Raw genomic sequence first — 26,864 nt, forward strand, 5'->3', positions numbered from 1 at the left:
AGAAATGGCTGTGAATCCTGCCTTTGGGTAATGCCCCTGGAGCTGATGAGTTAAACTCCCTGCTCCATGAAATATGGCAGTGGAGGAAGGTCTGTCCTTCTAACAGAGACATTCAGAAAATTTGTGCAGATGGAAACTGATAGCACTTCCCAGCTACCTTCCCAATACAGCCCTCCAGGAATAAGGAGCTATGTGACTAGAGAACTGGAAGACAATATACCAAAGAAATTAATTACAAGCTGATTACACATGGCACCAGTTTCATGTCTTCTCACCTTCCCACCAGGAGACTTGGACACAGAACAGCAGATCTCAATTCCTGCATCCATGGTTTCTGGTAACAGTTCTCATCATGCCATATTAGAGTAGGAGCACTTCTGTCTCATTCTCTCTCTTTGTTTTTTGGTTTAAATATGACTACAGAAGCACTTGAAGCTGGCATAAAAGGTGTGGTTAATGAAAATCATGCAGACATTGAATGTCAGAAGAAGGGGTTGAGGATTTGCATGCATCATACTGGAGCCACTGCATACATTTCCATAACAGTAAGTGATGAATAATAAAACCTTCAAGTTTTATGTTTTTATCACGTCATCATCTCTGATTTAATATTCTTTTTGGTGCATTTTTTTCTTCCTTGTTCACAGTGCTCCTTCCTTCATTATTTAGTTCAAACCATAAGCTTTTCTCCACCTTTGGGAGTTGTATTTATACAATTTTCCCTTCCTGATGCAAAATAGAAATATGCATTTAGAAGTTCTCCCAGAGGTGATTAGAGTCATTCATATGTAAAGTAAAAGGAGGACTCTCTGGGGAGGACTACTAAGCTCATGTCACTGCTTAAAAAACTCTTGTTTTTGTCTTTTTCTTCCACTATTTTGCGTGCCTCCTCCCCTCCCTCCTAAAAAAGAGAAAACCTTACTGCATGCCAGAATAGATGACAAAAAAATTTATGGTGCCATTTGGTCAAGGTCTTAGAAAGTTGCTCTCTTCAGGGAATGGTGGTGATTTGTGTTTCAGCTCTTACCAGGCAGATAGTCAGTCCTTGGGACAACCTGATCCTGCAGCTGCTGAGAGCTTGCAGAAGAAAGCTTGCTGTTAAGTCTGATCCTTCCACTCTGAACCCAAAGACAATGTTCACCTTTCATTTTAAAGCAAATAGAACCAAGAACTTATACTGGAGATTATTATCTCTGTTTTACAAATTAAGGTTGGTGTAATAAAGCCTTAGGATAGGACACAGCTGACTACCTTTCTTTTAACCAAAATTTTACATTCTCCTTTTAACACCTGCAAAATGGAAATCGAAGGGGACCTGAACTGTGCTTAGCTATCACCTAGCTAGAGAGGCATCCAAATTTCCTTCAGCAAGATATTTCATTTTTTTCTTTTTGTGAAGCCTGAGACATTTTTCAGTGAATGTTGTAAAAATTACTTGGCCACTGTCAACTTGCTTTAAGATTCTGAGTATAATGCTGGGATTCCCCAGGGTGCTTTGGGCGCTCATTTTTCTAAAAGAAAAATCCTCTTGTTGTCTGGCTGCCTCTGACTAGGAACGCCTATGTGTCAGTAATATTGAATTATTTAATACCCAACCTTTATACCTACTTATCTCTTAGCATAATCCACACACTTTGTGCTCAGTTCCACTGCTGGAGCTTTTCCCAATACATTTCCTCTGGTATTTACCTACTGGAGCAGATCCGAGTAGATAAGAGAACCATTCAAATATTTTGAGTAAGACCAAAACTGTTTAAATGCAGCCTTTAGAAGCTACCTTAGCCTTTGCAAACTTATTCTCTTATTTAATTCTCAATACATCTAGATACCAATGTTGTGAACTGCTGAACTGTGATAGCCAAATTTGACTTAGATATTTTAAATGAGTTTTAAGCCTGTAGTTACGACAGCCTCCAACAAAGACTAAGATTTGACAATTATGACAGATGCCAAATATAAAAACAACTGGAGACCAAATAAAGAGAAAACTAATACAGATTTTTTTCATTGACATTTGAAATATTTACACATTAAGAATTCATTTAATAAATAATTTTACTTTCCTTAAGTTATTTTTCTCAGTGTTAAAAACAAAATCATTTAGACTTCTTTTATTTAAAAGAGTTAAGCTAAAAACTAAATCCCTTGCTGAAGTGTTCTGTCTGATTTATGTGATATGCTTTACATTTCTTTAAAAACAAACAAAACACCCTAAAATGCTGTCAATTAGGGGTGACCCAAAATCTGGTAAGAAAATCACTGTACAAGATCTATAGTCATTTGCATTCTTTTTTTTTTTTTTTAATCTTAGCTTAAATGAAAATATAAGCAGGAAAAGGAGAATAATATGCCAGAAATTAACTTTTTGCCCCGACCAGAGTACAAAATTGTCACTGAGATTGGAATTTCAGCCCAGATGGCTTGGCCAAGAAACATATGTCAGTAGTGTGAACTGCACTGTATATGATTTGACATCTTGATATTTAGCACACTTAGAAAAAATTATTACAAGAAACATAGATACTTTAAGGATGAGCCTTACTAATACCACTATAGCTATTCTCTGCCAGTGTTCTCCTGGATTATGTGGCAGTGTGGAAGGCAGCTCAGGCTGTCTGCAAAACAGCAAATTCACCACTGTTGCACCCTCTCTAACACACTTTATGTGCCAGTCCCGGGCATTTCACAACCAGATAAGAACCACTCCAAAGTAAAAACTAAGGGAATGCATTCAGTGTGGACATCAGATGGCATTTCACCATGCAGACCTTGCTCCCTCTGGAGCACAGTGCTGGCTGTGTAAACACACTAGCAAGCACATCAGGAGAAACAAAAAGCCTGGGAGTCCCTCAGGTGCTTCACCTAAGTGTCTGAGCCATCTTGCAATCGGATTTCAAAGCACTAAATATTCATCACAATGAATTCAATCAGTCAATGGTATAGAGAAGTGCAACTGCTAAGTATTCTACAGGCAATTGTCGAAAGCAATTTTTATTGCAATTTCCATTACAACTGCAAATAGAAACTTGTTCTTAATCTTTTCATAGCAGTCTCCCACTTGAGCTGTTAGCATGAAGTATGTTTTCTGTCTTGAAGTACTGAGGACAGCATAGCACAGATGGGATCAACCATATAAAATTATTTAGGAATTGGATCCTATTACCAAACAGTTGCCATGTTAAAAATTAGCAGAAAGAGTGTAACAAGATTATTTTACAAAGAGGATGCAGAGGAAGATGAATTACTTCTAATGAGATTTTCCCTTTTTTTTAAATTATTCTTTAGAGTTGAGACTTAAAACACTATAAAAATAATACATAATTTTTAATTACAGGGAACACTTAATTTTTCATAGGGTTCTGTAGAGCTTCAGGAGGCACTAAAGTGAGGCATCCAAAGATTTCTCTATACAACACTCCATCAAACTTCAATTGAAAACATACTGTTATCTATCTAATGACCAAATCGATGATTGTTCTGCTCTCTGAAATATAATTTTTTAAGGAATTCCTAATACATTGTCCTTTTGCTTTCTAATGTCACTCATGAAGGGTGTTAGTTTAGACTACAGCTGGCAACATAATTAGTTGATTAGGCAGAGTAATTCTGGAGCATTCACTGCTCTGATGCCTGTGATCTTAGTAATGAAACATTTTGTCCCTCCAAATGAGAATGCTTTTCAAGCACATGCCAAAATCAAAAAACATGTGGTTCTGCTGTGGCAATGTTCCAGAGATGAACCAATGCTTACAAGATGCACCTTGTACCTTGCACTGGTATGAAATTGGAGCTCAAATGATGATTCAGTAAAACTTCTGAATCAGAAGACAGTCTGCAGAAAAGGTATAAATATGCCTTACAGGGCAAAAAAGATAATAGCCTATCACACTATATTTTAGCAAAGGGTCACCATCCTCAGTGGAAACAAACCATAAAGATGTCATTGTAGCTGACAGGAAAAAAAACATCTCTTTGTTTTAATTGATACAATAATTTTAGATTTTTTTGTAGTAAAATTAAAGCAACTGTGTATTTCCCCTGTCTCCCCTTGAATAAGGAATTGGTTCCCTGGAAATGCTAAGACAGAATTTTCTACAAAATCCAATCTTATCTGACAGATTCATTGGGAAAATTCATATTAGTTATGATAAAGAAGACTATTTTTGTATCTGTTTTTTTCTTTCTCTATCAGTGATAGGGAATAAATAGACTTAATAAAATCTCTCAGCCCACCAGCAGTAACGAGAGTTATTGATTCTAAAAGAGAAAATTAAACTTTCTAAAATTAAAGATTTTCACTCCAGATATAGCCTTTGCTTTGTTATCAACAGCTCTGGAGAAATGCATTCAGTCCATTAATATGCCATTAATAATGGTAATCCACTGTTCCTATTTACTGATATGTGAAAATTACCACAGATTTCTCCTCTGGGCTGTTCCTTTACTTTTACTATTAATGGGATAAAAGTGCCTGCCTATGTATCAGTCCACATGGTAAATATTCAGTGTTCTAGCAACAGTCCCTAATTAATATTCACAACATTTCTCTAAGGTTTTATTTCATCTTATCATCAAAAATTAATCCGAGATAGAAAAAAAGAATGAATGGATCAAGATTTCAACACATTCATTAGTAAAGCTTTAATTTTAAGCTGCACCTTCCTGACACTCACCATATACATTTCTCCCAATACCTCCCAAGAGAGGGCCAAGAGTTATTACTTCTTGTCAAATATCCCATGAAAAATCAAAACCTATAAAACCAGAAATTTTCTGAGTTTTTTTGGAAGAAGTAAGCATTTTTCCTTATTTTCCTACCTAGTTATGAAAAAATTAACTGCACTCATTGCTCTGCACAAGTATACATGAAGACTATGCCCAAAGTCCTTCTACAGAGATATTCTTGACTAAAATGGATATGAATCAGGCTGAGGAATTAATTTTATGTCAGCAAGAAGCTTCCTGACCTCCTACTATCTGGCAGCACCACATGTTCCCATTCTGCAAAATGATTCAACAACCCCCTGGAAGCACAACAACAGCCTTCCCCTGCAAAAGGAAATGCACAAGGCAGAAAAACCTGGGATGTTCTATACAACTATGAAAATGCAGATCCAACAGCAACATTAAGAGAAAGACTCAACACAGAAGGAAGCTGAACCTGTAAAGACATAATCCATATGAAATTCTAATGTTATTGGCATCAGATGGGGAGAAAAAATAAAACAGGAATGAGAAGTATTGATAGGGACTTGAAAATGTTTCATAAGAAGCCTGAAAGCAATCCTGAAAGCTATTTGCATAGATTATACAAGGAAAATGTTCCCAAAATACATGCAAAGTAATGAAAATTACTAAGAACACAAGCAGAATAAAGAAAAGATTTAATAAACAGGAAAGTGCAGCAGAAACCAAACTAAAAGCAGCCAGCTCGCATAATAACTCAGTTTTTACTCAATCCCTGCCTTACCAATAGCATTTATTTGGTATTTATGGGCTTATTTCTATAAATCCCCATGCAACAGCACATATCTACACTGCAGTTTGTGACTTACAGCTAAAGATCCTTCACCACAATGGGCTCAGAGGTGAGAGGAGACACCCTCTGAGTGTAGGAGGGCCTGGGAAGTATTTACACTGAAAATATTCATATGTTAACAGTGGAGAGTAATACTTGGTATGCCTGAAGGGGTTTGGGCAGGGGGTCTGGGGAGGAGAAGAGAGAGAGAAGTAATTCTGAAAGACCTTGGATGGAAGGCAATATCCTGAAATGCCACAATGACTTCAGGAGGAATAGGGCTAATTTACTGATGGTTTAGTAATTGTCAGGCTCCAGTGAAAGCCACAGAAAACCTTTAAAATCCCTACAAAAGGGGCCCGTTTTAAAGAGGTTGTCATTGCTGAAAAAAAAAAAATAATAGACAAATGGGACTAATTCTAAACCCAGCAGGTCAGGAGCTGAGGCCTTGCAGAATAGAAAGGGAAAGCAATCATGTCAGATGAAAGAGAACTTGTAAGGGGAGAATATTCTGCTGTGTACCACCAAGCCAATTGTGAACTAATGCACATCTCTCATTGCTGCCACTAATTTAAACAGGCTGAACATTCAATCATTATTATTGTGTTATCTTCTTAGCTGAAGGTCAGACAAATGGGCATTGAAACCTTATGACTTCTCCTGTACATGGAAAAAAATCCCTGCACCTACATTTGGCATGTAACATTGCATTTTTTTGCTAGAATGTTTACTTGTAAACAGAATTGAAGGACATATCTGAGAAACAGCAAGCAGAAAATCCTTATCCAACAAGCAGAAAATCCTTATCCAACAGATCAGCCAGGTAACGAAAGGCATGCTCCCTTCTCATAGACCTTCCCAGTGTGAACACACAGATTTGGGATGCCAGGCCAGGGCTGTGGTCATCAGGGAGCAGTTCTTGTTATTGTGGGTCCTATGATTATTTCTCAGAAAACTGTATGTGAAAAACAACATTTACAGGGCTTCTCCTTTATTTATGCAGTCCATTATGCAGATATTGAAAAAAAAAATTACAAAGCAGAGTTATTATCAGGAAACTTATAAATCTATATCTCCAAAACAAGAGCTGTCTCTGTCCTCTAAGTTTCTTAAAGAATCATACAACAATTCAGATTGGAAGGAATTTAGGCCATCTAGGTGGACCTCCAAGAACAGGGCCAGTTAAACTGGAACAGCTTCCAGTTTTATGAAGTTGCTCAAGGCTGTGTCCAAGAAAGTTTCAAGTATGTACAAGGATGGCAGCTCACCAACCTTGCTAGGTAAATATTCCAGTGTTTCACATCCTCATTGTGCAGAAATACTTTCTTTCTATCTATTGGGAAGGTTTAACATTTCTGTATTGAAAGTAAAAATTGCTAACTCTGGTCTTTTCAGCATGCCAAATAAAGATTTTTAAATAAGCAAATGCCCAGTTCATTACTGGAACTTGCAGAGTAACCTGAAATACAATATAAATTTTTAATACCATATGCCTTGGAAAAAAAAAAAGGAAATAAAAAATAAAAAGCAAAAAATTCGAGGACTCGGGATTTCTGAGTTATTACTCTCTCAAACTGAAAAATGGGAACAGAGGTATCACAGCTTTCTATTCTCTTTTTTAACTAAATAAATGGAAAATAAGCCTTTACAAAATATTTTCTATAGATCCTTCCAAGAGGAAGACTTTGAGGCAGCTCTATCTCCACACAGTACACACCGCTACAAACAGGACACACACCACACTTCACCAGGACACACCTGAAGTAGATTCAGATAACGTATTAGAAATTATTTAAGTTACAGTTACTTTTATATGTATCCTAGTGTTTTAAAAGACTGCTATGGACTATGCAGCACAAAACAGCACAAGGGTTTCTGTTAAATTTAAACAATTATACAGAACCCTTATAAGCATGGTCTGGTCAAGACAGAAGAGAGTAGGGAAGAGGATCTGGGATCTTCACCTCCTGACTTGTGTCCTGGCACTGGTCTATCCAAATTACAGCCCCAGCTGCCCTGGGTGAAGACCTGCAGCAGAGGGAATGAAGGCTGCAGTGGTTTTAGCTAAACAAGCTACCCATGCTCACAATAGTACTCAGGGCAACACTGCACAAGTCAATGCACAAAATGCCATTGTGCCTCTTGTTGTCCAAAAACTGTCAGTGATTTGGCAACTGCCAGGCAAACCAAGAGTGCTGGGATTAAGCAACACAACATTTTTCTATGACTATAATTATCTCTATAACTCTATAACTATAGATGCTCCCTAAATTAATTTACACTAACTTGTAAAGATGTCACTGACAGTAAAACCATTACTTTTTAAAAGTCTTTAAGAAAAAGCCTTTAAGAAAAAAAATAAGATGATTAGTAACCTCCATTGTTTAAAATGTAAACCCTTTTACAGGCTGAAATACAGGAATCTTTCACCTTCCAGTCTCAATATGCTTTTACACCTGGATCTGCTGAAATGATGGTCTCTTTATCAAATTTCTGTTCTTCACATAAAATTACATAAAAGTCACTTTTTCCCTCCTCAGGGAGCTCAATGGATTAGTTGGCCTTATTTTTTTTAATGAATGGGTCCTGTCCTTACAGCTGTTGATGTTTTCACCACTCCACGTTTCCTCAAGGACATTTACATAACAGTTCTCTTGAATTGTGCTTGTTACTCCAGCAGCTGAAGCAGGGCACACCATGGTAACCAGCCCACAATTACCTCTGTGGTTTCTGACAGCACTGCAACAGCCCCTGTTCTGTTAATGGGATAAATACATTTACTGACAATCGCAGGGAGAAACCTGCAAATGATTGTACAAACACACATCAAGGTCTTCCATCCAAAATTCAAACCCATTCAAAACACTAACTGAACAAAGTATTTGTTATTTTCTTCACTGCTGTGGTTATATGCATATATCAAGAAGTTGTCTGGTTTTATCTTGTAAAAAGAGTGATGCAATACAAGTCTAGGGCTACAATAGTGTAAAAGCAGGCATCTCCACCCTTAAACCACACTCATATTTCTTTGTCTCTGTCAGTCAGGCACAAATGCTGCTCAGAGATATGCTCCATTGTGGGAGTGGGACTGGCACTTGAAAGCCTCCTTTTGAAAATTATGGATTTCTCCCAACACTTCTGAAAGGTGTAATAACTCCCTACCCAAGGCTACGAGGATCCTGGATGGTTCCAATTGCTATTACTTGAATGTGTGTCATTCCCAATGCTTTCACATTATAGAATTTATGAAGTATCTGCAGAAGGCTTCAAATTAACTCCAAATTTCAAAGTGATATCCAGGGGGTACTGCACTGAATTCATTAGGGTTTGCTTTGAAGCAAAGACCTTCAGGCATGAACCCCAGAGTTTCCTAAGCCTGAGTGAAGCTTTCAGAAAGCACTGCAAGCAGTTTAAAACAGCACTAAGACAATGCTCTAACATAACAGTAAAACAGCACTGCAAAATGTGATCTTTCCTACAAATCCAGACTAAACCCATGGAAATAGGTCTGCTCTCTGCAGCTGGTCAGAGCTGCCATAAATGGCTTTATGACACTTAGTGAGGCAACAAACTGCCTGAAAAAAACTACTGAGAAAGCAGTGGAGCTGCTAAACATGACAACTAATTGTTTCCAATTCAATGAGATGAGGGAAACAAACACAGGAGTCCTGTGGAAGATAAGCCTGGCATCCATTTTGGAAAGTTCAGCAGACAGCTTTTTGGAATGCTGTGACACCAAACTCTCCAGAGATCAGCTCTGCAAGCCTTGGCCAGGGAGGTTACAGCCTCCTTGGTCTGGGGATCAGATCTGTCCTGAGGGTTGGCCATTCTGCTCATCAACCGCACTGTAAGAACCGTGGTGTAGCCAGACCTCCCCTCCTCCTGGCCCCTGCTCCTCCTTGCACAAACTCCTGTTGGGGCCAGGTGTGTTTTCACACCTGCAGAGCCCAGAAAGCTGCTTTCCTCCAGCTACACAAACAATCCACATTCCCTGCCCAGACCTTGGCTCTTGGCACCCACATCTCCCCCAGCAGGACCGAGCCAAGCTTGGCCATGGTGTGCAGCCTTTGGCTTGAAATCTGGCCCCCGAACGTGCAGAGGATTTCTGGCACCTGTGAGTGTGCACTGCAGAACCAGATTGCTATTCCGAGAAACGGGACCAGTCTCATCCCGGCAAAGCTGCTGGTAATATTCGTAATTAATGCATTAGGAACAGTCCTCGGGAACTATGCTGACATGTAATTTCCCATTAGCCTCCACAGGGCGGCAGTTTTACAATGTGACAATTATTCAAATATCACTTCATTGTAAAAATTACAGATTTAAACTGTGCCATGGGTTTTGACATTTGATAAATTCATGATACTTTTTATTGCGTGTTCCTACTCGGGTGTTGATGTGCAAAATCTTATAAATGCAACAAAATACAATAAAACTTTTGATTTAAGACATTAATTAGGTGATTAAACTGTCACACAAGGTTTGTTTGGCCTTGATAAATTAGTATCTCAACCTCACAATTTATAAGCAGAACTAATAATAAAAAAAAAAAAAAAAAGATGCTTGGTTTACTAAAAAAGCCACTAAGGTTTTGCACAAGGCCAAAGCAACCATGGAAAATTGATTTTCCACAGCTTACTCAGTCTTGAAACGACACTGCTTTATAAAATTTTTTTATTGAGTGGAGCCAAAACTCATTACAGCTTAGACCATTAGGAACAATGTGTGTTTGCACTATTATTTCTAATGTCATCAACATCACATTTTAATTTTGTGTATTAAACTAAGGAGAGCTCAAAGATGTATTTGCATTTTACTATCAGGGAAAAAAGAAGGGGACTGTGCTAGATCTTTAATAAAATGTGGGTTGTTGGAAAAGGAAAAGGATTATGCATTATTTCTCACAGGATGAATTGTAGGTAAAGAGAAGGTTCAAGGTAAAACAAAGCAGCAGTTTTTGTACAATGTACCACTGTGGAAACCATTATCATTGGACTTAAGGACAGCCAGCACAAAATGGCACTGAACAAATCTGGAGGACATTACACACACAGCATTCCAGGTGCTGCCTAAGAAATCTCCTGATCAGTGATCACTGCAAGCTGGGAAGCCTTGAGCAGCATGGAATTCTGGAATTTGGCCTCACTGGGGGAAGCAGGCTGGACCACAGACCTCCTGGGGAAATCTTCCAACTTGAATCACGGTACATCCCTCTGTCCATGCCCTTGGCTTACACTGCTAACATTCTGGCTGGTAGCAGAAAATACAAGGGTGACAGGGACATTTGATTTGAACTGGTGTGGAAGAGTTTATGCTGTGTTAATAAATAAACTGTGTCACCTGATCCAGGATACATTAAAATCAGCAGTCTTCAGGAGCTTCTGTAGTCATTGAACTGGTGTAGTTGATTTTGCCAGGATTATCATAAAGAAATTCATCTTCAGCATATTCTACACAGCTGAATAATAATTGCATAGGGGCTAGGCAACCTGCATTTTACAGCTGATACAATTTCTGATCCATGCAAGAATCACCAGCTGCTCACCCAGCTCATGGCAGAGGCGTGATCTCACAGAGCTTAAATCCAGAGTTGCCACTTGTGATCACCTAATCTGATCTACTTTTCACAGGCCATTACCTTTGTACTGAGCTCAGTAACTTTGTGTTTGACTTAAATATATCTTCCAGCTTGACATCCTGTCTTAATTTGAAAATGAGAGATGGGGAACCCATCTCTTCCCTTCATCGTGTACTTCAATGATTAATCACTCTTTCTGTTAAAAACGAGCACGGAATTTCTAATTTTAATTTGGCTGGTGACAGCTTCCAGCCATTGCTTCTCTAGTACTTGGAATCTTCTTATTGTGAATATGCTCACACATTTTAATGAGGTCACCTCTGAGTCTTTTTTTTAATTCACTGACATGCCAATTCCTTTATTTCTCACGGGATGAGGTATTTCTTACAGCTCATGAATTATTTCAGTAGTTCTTTCCCTTGCTCTTTTAAACCTTTGAACCATTTTAAAAATATGAATATGAACAGGATACAATATTCCATTTCTCTGCAGAGAAGTAAGACATCTCCACACTCCTATGAGGAGTTTTTTAATGGGTGTCCTATCATTGACCAGAGCACACAAACTAAATTTGTTTGCATGAAATAAAGTCATATTAGAAGACTGACAGTTAACTATATGAGTGAACCTTCTTACATTCAAAGATTTAGTTGAGCATCCAAATTCCTAAATAAAGATAGCAAATTTCTCAGTGAAACTTGTTGGCTGTCAAACTGGCCTCTCAAAAGTCAGATTACCACCTGATCTCAGTTTCCATAACTATAAAATTGGAACAAAATCTTCTTAACCCTGGAACACCAGGAATAAAATGTTTGCTGTAATACTGTCATAGCAATTCTGGTCTTCACCACTACTGAAATTTTCAAAGAATTATGCCACATTAATGGGACTGTCCAAACTGGAGAAAAAAAAGGGAAACATTACAGCAGCCCTCCAGTACCTACAAGAGAACAGGAGAGGGACTTTTTAAAAGGGCATGACATGATAGGACAAGGTGGAATGGCTTTAAACTGAAGGTAGGCAGGCTTAGATAAAGCATTTGGAAGAAAATCTTTACTGTGAGGGTGCTGAGGGTGCTCAGAGAAGTCGTGGTTGTCCTACCCCTGGAAGTATCAAAGGCCAGGCTGGATGGAGCTCTGAGCAACCTGGTCTGGTGAAAGGTGCCCCTGCCCAGAAAAGGGGAGGCAGAACTAGAGCACCTTTCAGGTCCACTGCAGCCCAAACCTTTCTAGGATTCTATGAAAAAATAATTTTATGAAACAGTTCTTTCTTCTCCATGGGCTATTCAAAGCAACTTCTTAACCTGTAAAATCTCTACATCTGTAAGAAAAGCTTTTTATCCTAATGCTGCAATGGTGAGAAAGATGATCACCAAGGTAAAAAAAAGACCATGGGCTGTACTATGTTAGCTCAAACCTACTGGATTTTGCAAATTTTAGCTGACAATTCTCATTTTAGAATCGCTGCTGCCATAATAGATGTTTAATAATGCCAATTTAAATGCATTACTGAATTGAAAAAAGAGCTCTTAAATGTGCATTATTTACTTTAGAAATTATTCCTTTTTAGTGATAAGGATACGTGGTTTCTCAGAAATGATGGATGCTGCATTCCTTTTGCTGTTCAGGATTCTTATCATCCTTTCAGACAATTGAATTTCTTCCATTTGTAAAATCTATTACCAGCAGAACAACTGCATGTAAAAACCAATGACTGGAATCAGAACTGTTTTGGCAATACAGTGAATGAGTACTTCACTGATCCATATCAATACCCAGGAATCCCATTTTTTAAAAATAAAAAAAAAATTAAAATGGTATTTACTTAGACTTAAAAATTAGAATTCAAGCAATACCATGAAAAAGCTCAAAAGGGATAAAAGTTCATTTTATTTATACAACATATTTCTGTAAAATACACTTTAATTTGGATCAATTTGATGCTCTGATTTTTGGAAATACACTAAATAAACACAACTACATTAAATATCTAAAGGCTGATTAACCAGAGAGACTGAAGGAAGTAATAGCAGGCTTAGCAACTTTATCCAGAGGTACTTTCCAGGCAGAATCTTCTTTAAATCAGATTGAAGCAGCATTTCTTAGTAATCTAAGTGGGACTATTAAACTGATGATAGTACATATGAAATTACTAATAAAATCTGTGATTTCATAAATAATTATTTGCAGAATGACTCAGAGAAAGTCATAGTCCTTTCCAGACTTAAAAATTTATGAACTGATGACACTCTATTGATTGGAGCATTTACTGCACTTTCTATGGGGCTAATTAACAAAACTGCTCACAAAATTAAACATAGTGCTTATCAGGATGACACCATAGCCCAGTTCTTTGCAAACATCTCCACAGTCAAGCACTTCTGTCCTCATGGAGTGGCCTAAGGAGGAGCTGGCTGCTTGTCCTAGTGAAGCCAGAGTGTTTTTCATTAACTTCCATTACCTTATGCTTACCTAGACACAAATATAAAACTACCTTGAAGATTAATTATTTTGTGCCTGTAAATTTGTGCAATGTAAATTGCAGGATTTGACCCTTGATGAAATAAAACTGAAATAAATAGAATACTTGGTTTGTTTCCTCTACCATTTAATTTTAAATCATTACCATAGCATGGAATATGTGGAAAATTTTTTTCATTATTTTTTCAAATAATATCAATTTGAATTTTAATGTGCCAATGCAAAAGTATAGACCCATCAACAGGAAGTCTAACACAGCAGAGAACAACAACCTGGAAAGCAGAGTCTGAAAGGGATCTGCAGATCTGCCAGAAATGGCATGAACTCTTAGAAGCAGTTATATTATGACAATATAAGCTAACACAATTTTTAAACATGTTAAAAGAAATCAGCAAAAAGAGAGGGGCAGTTTTTTTGTCTTTTGATGAGATCATTTTAGAATAATATGTTTCTACTACATTTTTTTTTAAACAAGGACAGAAATGGAATAAGAAGAGTCACAAAGCTAAGACTTAATGCCTTAAAGCAAGAAACTTCAGACACCAAATAATCTTGGTTTTTCAGGAAAACAACTGAAAAGAGACTGAAAACTGAAACAGAAAAACAAAATCAGAGGATGGACTTAGAAGACAGAGAAATTCAGCTGCTGAACTGAAAGTTTTCATCTAATGTGTTTTTCTGTGTTTGGTTATTACAATGGCTATGTACCACGGAGCCACTGACAAAGATGGACAGCATTTTCCTCTTTTTTTACTTTTCTGTCAACAGTCCTTACTGTACTTACATAACTGGAATCTAATAACTTTTGACTGAATACAAAATCAGAGGTAAGTTAGGATTTTTTCAGCCCTAGAAAAGATAAAAGTGAGTTCCAGCTTTAATTTGCCATTGAATTAGCTCATATGAATAATAGCTCACAGTCTTTTCAAGTTCTGTGGTTTAATAAGACTCCCATTATTTCTTTATCTGAAGATTTACTGGAAAATATTCATTTCTTCTGAACTTAGTGATTACACTCAAACTTCAGACACAAAAAAAGAAATAGTTATGGAAGGCAAAAAAACAAAATTAGCATAAGCTGCTGGGAGCACAGGTTTTATAGCACCTTCTACATGTCTGCTACAGGACAAAAAACTGATGGGGCACCTTGTGGCATGGGATTGCACCAGATGGGTTTTGAAGGGCTGCATGTAAAAATAAGAGAGGACAAAAGGGGACAGGCAGGTATGCACCAGGCAGCAGAATCATCACCCACATCACAGAGGTTGGAACTCGGACACTAAATTGGCTTTTGTCAGTTCAGAGCTGAACTAACAAATACAGGAGAAATTTTATGCCATTCAAAACTAAATTCCTATTGATCCCCATAGCTAGAGTGCCCACAAGCAAACACTAACAAAAAATCACTTTGTATACAACAATAATCAAAACAAAAGGTCACTAAAGGAAACCATTCTTTATTCTATATTGTGAGTTACTAAGCCTGTAACTCCCTACCTGCATAAACTCTTCCTAAAGCACCATTTTCCTTGCAAACAGTAGCATCAAAGATGTTTAGTTAATCTCTGACCAGTCACAAGCTGTTAATGCATTGCCATTACTTTCCATAATACAAACTAAATATCTACCTAAGTATTATTCATTCTTAGTGTACCTAACCACACTACTCAGAGGCACTACTCTGTGGGACACAGTTTGGAGTAAGTTTCCATGAGAGACAGGAACACCAGAAAAAAAAAAAAATTCAAAAACTCCATCACCTTCTACCCTCAGCACAAAGTGCACTCATGAGCCCTACACATTTAAAATAGGAGTGTAGCCATTAAAATATTGATCACAAACCTGAAGCTCCATACTACCCAAACAAGAGACCCCACCCAGAGACAGAAAGAAGCACATGGAGCATCAGTGCATCTTTTAATCCTCATCCTGGAAATCTACCTAGCACAAAGGTGATAATAACTTCCTATATTCATGCCACAGTCTTTAACTGCTATTTTTGTGTATGACCACTATGTTATATTCACCAAACAGTTAATCAATATTTTGCTTTCACCTCACAACTCACTGTGTGGCCTGTGCCCTGCTCACTGCCCATTATTCAATTGCCTTATGATGCTAGAAATATTAATTTCCTCCAGAGCTTCTCAATGTTGCTCATCACTTCAACAGCTGAATGCTGAACAAATTCAAATTAATTCACAAAAATTCACAGCAGCAAAGAAAATATACTACTGCTGTTTAAAATACAGGGCAAGGAGGCACAAAATAATTAAAGGCAGAGGTAGTCACTGATTTTAGATGTTATTTCAGAGGCATCACAGATGTAATTTAAAAGTATTTAAAAATATTTCAAACAGACATTGCAACATCACTTGCAGGTGTGATTGCTGAGAAAATTGGATTTAGGGCTCTAAAAGGGGTCATTAAAAATTAGATCATTAGAAACTATTACACCATTAGAGGTTCCACACAGAATTAGTTTAAGCATCTATATTAGCACTACATAGGAAAAGTATTCTTTGTGCAACAGTGCATTATTACAGTTGCATGACCTTTCTTTCCCCTCCCATTGTTCATTATTGACTTCCCAGCTCAAGCAATAAATGAAGCAGGAGCCACAAAGGCATCACTCATCTCTGCTGCACAGCCCCAGTACATCCCCAGAGCAGGTCCATCCTGCACAGAGTCAGAAATCCTGCATGAACACAGTATGTGATCACCCATGTATAATAAGGGGACCAAATTAAGGTTGCCAAGCAACCACCTCCCCACATTATGCCACAAATCCCTGTTCTTCATCTCTTCAGCAAACACATGCCAGGCCCTGTCTCACAACCTAACCCTCCCTTGTCTGCTTCTGTGACCCTAATTACCTGTTCTCCCAAGGGCTTCTTCACTGCAGTTTCTTTGTCCAGCCAGGACCCATTTTCTCTCATTATTCCAGTTGTTACCCTGTCTTTCTGTTCTTCATAATTAGCATTTTGTTCATCCCATTTTCCTATTCCCCAGCTCTCAGTCCACTGATATTGCTAAAAAAAAAGAAGGGTCAAGCAATATGAAAAATATCAGATGAAGATAATGAAGTCTGGCAAAGCCATAAGCAATAACAGTTGTTAAATGAAATTTCCCGTAAACATTTTAATGTACTAAGAGCAAGACTATAACTAAAAAAGTTCTCTTAATGCTTCATTTTCTAAGTGATTTTCTGCTGCTGTTTTCTTCTAAGTGTGAATTTCACACTAAGATTTCAGCTAATATCTTCAAAGTCTGTTTTATCTAACCTCAGCATATTTTTACTTTACCATCATCTGTTGTTTTGCACGCTAAATCACCAAGCCAAAATAAATTTTAGTTGTAGAAAGAATAGATGATGTGCCTGGTATCAAGAACTGTATCTATTTGACAGCCAACAATAATATAACACTTATTGTCCTAAAACAAATATATCTATGAATATACCTGACTACATAGAGAAAACAGACTAGGATACACTTGGAGCAGAAAAAGGTTTGTTGGTCTTTTCCAAGGGATGTGAGAAAACCCATGATGAAACATCTGATAACCAGCCAATGGTAACAAGAAATTTAGTCAATTCAAAGAGCAAAAGAAAGTTAAAATAGTTCAACACTTTCTCACAGCAAGCAGTAAGGGACACAGTGCAAAGTGAACTAGATAGTTTACAGCATTTGGTTGCTGACTTCATGTAACATGAGGCATTTCACTGTTCAGAAAATTACAGTCAGGAAAGCAAATCAGAACCATGTCAGGATATATCTCATTTGGATAGGGCACTTGGAGGACACTTTCCAACCAGGCCTCCTGGTCTTGGAATGACTTGTGATTCAGGTCTGCTTTATACTGATATCAACACTTCTGGTTTTCTAGGAAAATGTCACTGTGAACCTCTGAGGTGCAGCAGATGGTGTTGTTCCTCATCAGCCTGGTCTAACTCCTTCTGCATCATCTATTTCTCCCAGTTTAAAACTATAGTTGGATTTGGTATTCTTACCTCCCTTTTCCTTTAAAAACAGAATCACCCCATGATTCTAGGGCTGAAAGAATACTTAGTATCCCACGTCAAGATAAACATAACAGCTCTTGGTAGGATTCATGTTCAGTATAAACAAAAGAAGATGCTTCTTCACACAGCAAGGAGCTGCTCTGTAGAACAGCTTTCCATGAGACACTGTGGACACCACAGAAGGAAAAAGATTGGTCAAGGGTTACAAAACTGCATTAGGTTCAAGCATTCCTGAGAGCAGTCAGCAGCTGGAATGATCCCTAGGGAAGTTCTTCATGTGCTTTACCTACTGCCAGCCTTCCCCCAGAGTTCACCTGCAGCCAGTGCTGACAGAGAAGCTGCATTTCTAGAGGGTAGGTAACTAAAAGTGTAGAAATTACAGGAAGGTCTCAAAGTTCATGTTCTGGGAGCTTGCCCTTTGCTGCTGCTCCTTGGCCTGTGCTTGTGGCTGCTCTTCCTATTCAGTTTCCCATTTCAAAGATAAGTGTCAGTTCATCCCTCTACAAAAATAGAAAAATAAGACTTTACCTGTGAATAGTGAACTGAAAAAGAAAGAAATTAGGTGTGTGTAGATATATATATACATACATAGTTTTTTTTTAGCAGGAGAATATGGAAGTGGAAGCAAGAAGGAAGGGGGGAGTCAAGGAACTACAAATGTAAGGATTCACATGGAGACATCTCGAACAGCACTGTGAGCACACTGAACACATGCAAGGACGTGGGGAGGCTGCCCAGTGATGGCTAACACAGAGATGGGTCAGCATGAGAAAACCAGAACTGTCTCACAGGCACTGGGATTCCCCTCCAAGCTGCCCTGTCCAAGAGCTGATGATGAGGGGTTCATCCAAGGGGAGAATGTCACTGACTAGGAAATTCTGCTGTCAGGCAGGGCCTTGGAAGAAGAGGATATGCAATTTACATGCTACTGGATGAATGGCCCCTTGGTTTAATTCCACACGAGTTCTCAGAATCTCATGCACATGCTATGCTTATTCAGAATGATGTAATTGGCTTCCACCTTAATTTTCCCAGTCTTTGCCCATCAGCCCTATGATTTTTGTATTTCTGGCACAGCACAGATCTAGCTGCAACCAAGTCACTCCCATCACATGGCCTTGCCCAGCTCTAGCTCACATCTCAGGGACAAGGATGTTGAGGGAGATCTCATTATGTACAATACCCATGCTTAGCATTAAGCCATTGCTTACAGATTTCTGTGAAAATAAAAAAATAAATAAATCCACAAATGCCATAATACCATTATTCAGCTTCCCCACGGTGGTGCTGAATGCTGCTGAAAGAAGCACCATGTGCAGCCCTGCAAGTATAAAAGCCTGCAGGAAACCAGGAGAGCCCTAAAGCTGCCTTACTCCAACGTGTGTGGAACAAGCAGCAACCAAAATCACTAATGGGGACATTGTTTGCAGCTGGCTTATCAAGCTGCTACCAAGCTTCTTTACAAGATGATTTTTAGATAGGCTATGCTCAGCAAAAAAAGCACAATTTCAGAAGCAGAGAAATGCTAATGGGAACATAATAGTACTCTACTGCTTCTTAGTACAAATGTTACATAGGGAAATGAAAGGAAATTCAAGAAGAAAATGGTCACCATGCTTCAGATCCAAGACAATCATACATACACATATATCTTTGCTCTCTCTTTCTTTTCTTTATATATTTATACAGTTCTACAAAAAATTTCGGAAAAAGTTATCAAAAAATCCCAAATGTTACAAAGATTATGAAAATCACACATGCATATATTTGGGGTCCTGTTTTTCTAAATTTCACATTAAAATATGCTTGCTTATCTGCTTACTGAAACACAAATTATGCTAACACTTTCTAATCTGTGGTTAACTGCTGTGAAGAGTAAGGCAAAACAAAAGATTCTTCACCCCAGAAGAAAAATATTCTGGCAAATATTCTTGCAAGAAAATCTTTATTGTACCCATGCATTCAAGGACACAGAGGACTGTGTCAAGGTTCTTTTTTATGAGAACAAAATGAAAATAAAATATCAAAAAGGGAGTACATCCCTTGTTATGTATGTAGAGAAAAAAATAGCATGGAAGTATATAATTAAAAACTCTATATTATATAAATACATTGGAAGAGTAATTAAGGTTGTATAGGGTCCATTTTTTTCAGTTTTGAAGACTTCATTGTACAGTCTGAACCATATATTTTATCATAAGTTTTGGTGAAGACATGAAAGCAACAGGGATGCAAACAAACTAATAATAAACCAATTATTAACCCATTTTCTAAAATTTCATAGACAAAGTGACATCACTCTTGAAGGTCCAAAGAAGGAGTAGAAGTGAACAGAGAAATAATCAGCTCCTCTAAATAAGGTCCATCACATTTCCTAATGGCAAAGTGTAAACAATTCTCCCAAAAAATTCAGTAGAAAAAGAAGCTGACTTTTCAGGTTATTTAAGAAAACTAAACAAGGGAGCAAAGCCTCCCAGCCCATGCAGTGGAAACACATAGCACAGGCAGAGAAAAAGAGATTCATGGCCTATTCCCATCTCTGTGATTCACATTTCAGTGCCATTGCAGTTCATTTACTTAGCAGCAATTGTCTTCAAAGTGCTGTGCAAACGTTTTTCTTTCCAGTACCACCTCTCCTCCTCCCTTGTCTGCAATAGGGTAAAAAGTAATTTTTTTCTTATCAAATGGAGAAAAGAACAAATGGGAAAAATGAACAAAAGGTTTTCAGTAATCTGGCCACGGCCAGAGAAATGTCCAACAAAAATGAGATGAAAGCCACAGTTATGCCTTGCTGTCATTTAGAAGCAATTCAGGGGTGTTTTGTTCATTAGCACGTCCTTACAACCCGTATAGCCTGGAGATAGCCTGGCCTGCAAATGCATTTTAATGTCAACCAAGAAAAGGTCCAGACTGAAAGAAAACAACTCCTAGCCTTGCTAGGCCATGTTGGAGCTTAATTCACTGCAAAATTTGTGTGAAACACAACGTCAAAAAGTGGCAATCAGTGGAACAGAAATGATGTATGAGCTGCCCTGTAACTGCTCCTGCACACGCCAAGCTTTGACACGACAGTGATGGCCAAGCAATTCCTGCACCGCTTTCTCGGCACTCCCCGCCCCAGGAGCCCGGGAGCCGAATCCTGGGGAGACCCGAGCTGCCACCGCCGTCCCAGCCCTGACACCCCGGAAAGCGCTGCGGGCAGCGCCGGCACCGGGCGGGGAGCAGGGAAAGGGGAAGCGAGATCCCTCCGGCAAGGGCGGGGAACCTTCCCACCCTGCCGGCCGCCCGTGCCGCCGCTTCAGCTCGGAGAACGGGAAAATCGACTAAACAGAAGAGACAGACGCCGGGGCGGGCTCGCTGCCGACTGGGCGTGCCGGGCGGGGGATGGGGAGCCGAGCAGAGATGCTCTGTGTCAGCGCAGCCCGGTGTCACATCCCTCCTCGGGCAGCCCAGCCGAGCCGAGCCGAGCCGAGCCGAGCCGAGCGGGGGTGCCGTGCCCAGCCCGTGCTGGGGAGGCACCAGGGCGACGGGGAGCGGCGGGGCCGGCATTGAGACCCTCCCGGCCCCGCAGGGCCGGGCTCAACCGCACCCACCTCTGCCTGCCCCCTCCTCGTCCGCCCCTGCGCCCGGTCTGTCCTCGACCCCGTCCGACTCCACCCTGCTGCTCGACCCCATCCCACTCTGTCCGACCACACCCTGCTGCGCGACCCCATCTCGCCCCCGTCCGACCACACCCTGCTGCCCGACCCCATCCCGCCCCCGTCCGACCACACCCTGCTGCCCGACCCCATCCTGCTGCACGACCCCATCCCACCCTGTCCGACCCCATCCTGCTGCCCGACCCCACCTTGCCCCTGCCCGACCCCATCCCGCCCCGCCCGGCCGCAGCGGCCCCGAGCGCCGCCGCTCTCCAGCACCACGGAGAGCGCCGGGCCCTGGTCCCGCCCGCCCGGGAGGCACCGCCCGTGCCCGTGCCCGGGCAGCGGGGCCGGGGCGCGTCCCGCGGCCGGGGCGAGGCTGCCCGTGTGTGCGCAGCGCAGCGCCGCTGCTCGCCATTTCCTGTCGGCGATAAGCTCCTCTCACTACACACATCCAGCCGCAGTCCTGCCCCTGCCCACCAACGCAGCCACAGAACCGAAGGCCCACGAGTGAAACACCCTAAAAAGCCACCGGTCCGCCGGCGGTCCCGGGCCCGCCTTCCCGCTTTCCCCGCGGGGAAGTGCTCTCATCCCCTCTCCCTGCACCTCAGCAGGAGCCATCACGGCGTCTGCCCCGCCTCAGCTCGCATGCTGGTGTCTGTGCACGGGGGTATTTCTCCCCCCAGACTCACTTCGAGACTTTTCTATTCTCATTTAAAGAAAAAAACTAGTTTAGTTTTGAGTGTCGTCATTAGTGTCTCAAAAGAGAAAGATAGCTTTATGATCGTGCTCCGGGTGATGCTTCACCCAAAGATGCTCTTCACTGACTTGGAGGAACCTTTAGGAGCTTATAATGGTGGTTACCTGTTCTAGGGAAGCACACACAGAGTGAGAGCATCACAGTCAGCGACAGCACGCAGTGTGAGCTGTGGGACTGTAAGCAGCCCCACACAGTGAACAATGGTGCCAATGCCCTGCTTTTCCCACCCATCCATACACATACCATGAAACACACCTACAAGTAATGTACTCCAAATTGCAAGCTGAAAATTTGCCCTGTCTGCTTGGAAGCAATGTGGGAGTCTGGTATCTCTGAAAGTTCTTAATGTTAAGGCTGGTTATCCCCTGGGAGAGGCAAATGAGCTCCAGCTGGACAGAGATGAGAAAGTAAAGGTGGAGCATCCTTCTCTTTGTGCCAAGGTCTTGGATACTGGCTCTTCTAGGCCAGCAACTGCTTCCAGGCCTGCAAGGTGTACAAACAGATCCCATCACTGCCACGTTTCTAGCAACGTTTCAATTAACCCCCACCACATTTGTTTAGTGGCTGCCAGTTATGTCACTGGCTTTCCTCTTATCAGAGATAGAGAATTCTTCAAATTAGTGTAGGGAATTCTTAGAATGTGTCCATCCCCTTTCATATAATGACCATATCAGATCCCATCCTGCAAACTTTATCAAGGGAATCAAGCGCACATCTTCCCAGTGACTCTTACCATAGTGCATCAGGGAAGTAGTTACTGACTTCTGTCCACATTTATCATGTTCTGGGATTCCCAGAGCCCTTTGAGAGTGTAAGCAGGTCCAGCTGCCATTTCTTCAAGGTTAAGAAAAGTTTGACATGACCGAGGTTAGGTCTGGGGACAGTAAAACAGGTACTAAAATGCAGAAACATTCAGTATAAAGCAATTGTGCAATATATCTGTGTACCCCTGCAGGAGGCAAAAATAATCTGAGCAGCTGTTTTACTGAAATGGTCTAGGAAATGCCTTGCAATGGTCCCCTTCTTGTTGTATCTTTGGAATGAAATATGTTAAAGTGAATTTGTGCATGTTTTACAGGTAGCAACAGCAGAGCCTTCAACACCAATAGGCTTTTTTCATGTAAGACATAAAACATTTGACATGGAACGTACTATTAACGCCAGACCGAGGGGGGAGAAGCATCCAAGGACTGATTTCCATTTCAAACTGCATTCTGGCACTTTGTACTCCAGCACCATTGGTGGATCAATATTTAATGCCCGGAGATTCTGGCTCTGCAGGAGTCATGTCAGGGGACCTCTCGAGCCAATCTGCTTTGGTAGAGGAGTGATAATTATTCATGGGCTCCTGCCTCTTGCTCCTTCTCTTGCACAGCCCCACTCTGCTGACTCAGTGCCTTATTCAGTCTTCTCTCCCTCTCTCCACTGCTGTAGCTGGACCCCTTTGCCTTCAGCGCCTCTGAGAGCTGCACATCCCAGCATGGCTAAAACAGCAATGGGTAAGAAAACACCTCTCTTTTCCTTCAGTACTACGGCCACGGTCTCCTAGGTCTGCTACCTACAACTGGGTGTTCTCGCTCTCCCAAAAGTGTAGGGAAAAAAAAAATATCAAGAGAACACTGAATATATTTTTAATTTCATTGATCAGAGAAGAAAAAGGAGGGTGGGTGGGACCCGGGGCTATTTTAGTATCCTAACCAGAGATCGGGTTAATTGTATACTGATGGGTGAGGTCGGCACATGAGCACAGTGTAATTTTGGAACGGTTTTCATTATTTTAAAGATGAATAGATATTAGATAGATAGATAGATAGATAGATAGATAGATAGATAGATAGATAGATAGATAGATATAAGTATTATATATTTATATATAATATACATATGTAATATGTATATATAAATGTGTGTGTGTATGCATATATATATATATAAAAGAAAGAATGAAATTGAAAACAAAACCGAACGGTAAAGTTATCCCTGTTGTCAGTGTGCCTCCACCCATCCCCGCCGGCCGGAGTCAGCGCTCCCCTCTGCCTCTGAAACCGCGCGGGGAGAAGAAAAGCGGCACCGGGGAGCGGCCCCGCCGCCCGCAGGGGCTCGGCGCGGGTCGGGGGCTGCGGGCGGGGCCGGGCCGGGCCGGGCTGGCGGTACCGGGCGGGGGGGCTGCGGCGGGGCGGACCCTGCCAGGCGCGCACTGCGGCCGGCCGCGCCCAGCCAGCCCAGCTTAGCCCGGCCCAGCCCAGCCCAACCCAGCCTCGCACAGCCCAGCCCAGCCCAGCTCAGCCCAGCCCAGCGCGGGGCTGCGGGAGGGGGGCGAAGGAGAAGAGGAGCGGGCGCTCGCCTTGCCCCGGCGCTGCCCGCACCTGCAGTGTGCCGGGGGGCGGCTGAAGTAGGTCACTGCATCACGGAGGGCTGGTGTGCGCTAGCAGGGCCCGCCCTGCTCGCTGTCCCGGGGGGCAGCTGCCCGGCTGTTGTTGCCTCGCGGTTTCCAGAGGCACGGAGAGCATCCCCCATCCCCGCGGGAGCCGCGCCCAGCCCTCCCCGCCCGCCCCCGCCCCGGGGGGCTCCCGGGTCGCCCGTGCCCCTGCTGGTCCTGCTGCTCCTGAATGGCAGGAGCAAAGGGCGGTAGCCCGGCTCTGGCCCCTTTGTTCGAGGGAGGCTGCTGGGGAGGGTGGGCGAGAAAATCCCAGTGAGGGTGTGGAAAAGGAAAAGGAGAATAGTCGTGGGGTCGGGCTGCTGAAAGCATCCAGACCCTGGCGCTCCTTAGGGTTGGTTTTTGTTGGTTTGGGGTTTTTTGAGGGGTTGTTATTTTTTTCTTTAAGAGGAATGAAGCCGGACCTGTATTTGACGCATTCAAATTCAAGTTTTCACAGTCGTTCACCATTAATGCCGTGCACGCGCAAATCCCACAAAATAAGGATGAAGTGCTCCCAACACAATTAGTGTCCTCCCCAAAAAGCAAATCCTGTTCAAGTTTTCATGTGTGCAGATTCTTGTTGCCACTCTTCATCGCAGTGCACGAAGTTACACCAAACCCTCCTGGCGCCGGCTGAAACCGATGCATTACACCAAGGCATTTATCTGAATGCTGATGTTCCGCTCCCCAGGAACAATCGGTGTGGGTTGAAAGCATTCTAACCCGGCTGTGGCACCCTTGGGAGCCAGGCATGAGACAGCTGTAGATGCAAATAGAGGAGGGAAGCGAGGGCTGTGGGAGTCTGGCCAGCCCTGCAGTGCCGAGCACGCCGTCCCCTCCCCACTGCAGCAATCCCGTAATCACTATTGATAATTTGTAGTCGGTCGGGGATTTAGCGCTGCAGAAGGCCTGCTAGGAATTCTACCACAAGGGAAGGAAGGGCTCCTCAGCCTGGTGTTAATGATCTCGCAGCACAGCAATATAAAGATTTCTGCGGCAAGAGTGATGCCGGGAATCATTAGGTTTACCCAGAGACAAGGGGCTGTGTGGCGCCAGTTTGTCTGCTAATCCCTGGTTAACGAGCCACCTATACCGGCAAGAAAAAGCCCTGCAGCCACCTAGCCCCAGTTTCCAAAAATACTAATTGCAACAACATTCAATTAGAAAATCAAAGTTACTTTTTTAAAAGCATCTTCCACTTTTAAACTCACAAAGCTTAAAGGATTCTCCTCACCATTTCCTTAAACTATATATTATTTAAACTATATATTCCTTAAACTATAGTTATAAATAGACAAAATTTGTATCTAGACAGCCTATTAGAATAAACCATTACAAGAGTTACAACAAAGCAACAGATTTTATTTTCATGTGGAAAACTAGATGTATTCTCAGTGATGCACATTTCCAGTTAGGGCTAAATGAGCTACATTTGTTCTGTGCTCAAACTTTACCCAGCAGAGCACTGAAAGAGCTACAGAGTGCCTGATTTTTTTTCCCTTGTTGAGCACCAGATTTTGCAAAGTGGCAATAAAGGCTAGGTCCTGCTACCACTGGAGCCAGCAAAACATTTCTAATCAGCTTAACCCATCCCACTATTATGTTTCTGGCCCTGGTCCAGCAGGGCACTTAATCAGGTGTCTGAGCATGTGAATAATCCTACTGGCTTTTGACAAAACTCTTCAAATAACTCAGGTTAGGCAGATGCTAATAACCTTGAACAAGCCTGTGTTTATATTCTACCATAGAAAGTAAAAATAAGCCTAATTTTCTACTAGACTGTGTAAAATAAAAGGTTTTCAGGGCAAGCTACTCCTAGTTACATAGGAATTTCAACAGCTGCAAGAACTTCTGGAGATCATTACACTCTGAATGCCTGCAAGATTGTTCTTTTTGTTTAGTTTACATAGTATATGAATGATGCATGCCACACAAGCACATTTGTTTGGGTTTTTTTTTTTAAGTGTAGGGGTTTTTGAAATTCAATGTAGCACAACTATACAGAAATTCTGGGGGCAATTACACTTCATCCTCCCCCTGATGCCCTCTTCCACATGAAATATATATTGGATAGGGGGACTCCTTCATGCCTTAAGCTCCCAAGCAAACAGGAACTGTGTTACATAAATCAGGGCCTTTGGAGTTAGGGTCACTACAGACCAATTATGCCACATATCAGGTTTGATAAACTTACTTAGTGTGAGGTACATAGATGGCAGTGTGAAGGTGAAGCAGTCTGTGATGCCACTGGAACTAAAAAGGTGTTTGAAACCATTATTTAATTGTTTCATTGTATGTTTATTTAATGAATATTCATTATTGAAACATCTCCAGACAACCATCATGCAGAAAATCTCAGTCCCAATTATGGTTCTGATTTATTTTATGGGAAGTTGCTAAACAGAAATACATGGGGTATGTGCTCACAGTGTGTTACAGAAGTGCTT

The 26,864-nt window shown here is 41.3% G+C and overlaps 1 protein-coding gene across 1 annotated transcript in view; it reads left to right on the forward strand.

The window, feature by feature from the left end:
- The first annotated feature begins 23,168 nt into the window (after positions 1-23,168).
- STMN2 (stathmin 2) overlaps positions 23,169-26,864 on the forward strand; it is a 38,280-nt gene continuing 34,584 nt past the window's right edge. Inside the window, exon 1 of the mRNA XM_079300081.1 lies at positions 23,169-23,497. Coding sequence (XP_079156207.1) covers positions 23,479-23,497 — 19 coding nt within the window. The 5' untranslated portion in view covers positions 23,169-23,478. The remainder of the gene's footprint in view (positions 23,498-26,864) is intronic.

Source organism: Erithacus rubecula (assembly GCF_903797595.1).
Source record: "Erithacus rubecula genome assembly, chromosome: 3".
NCBI lineage: Eukaryota > Metazoa > Chordata > Aves > Passeriformes > Muscicapidae > Erithacus > Erithacus rubecula.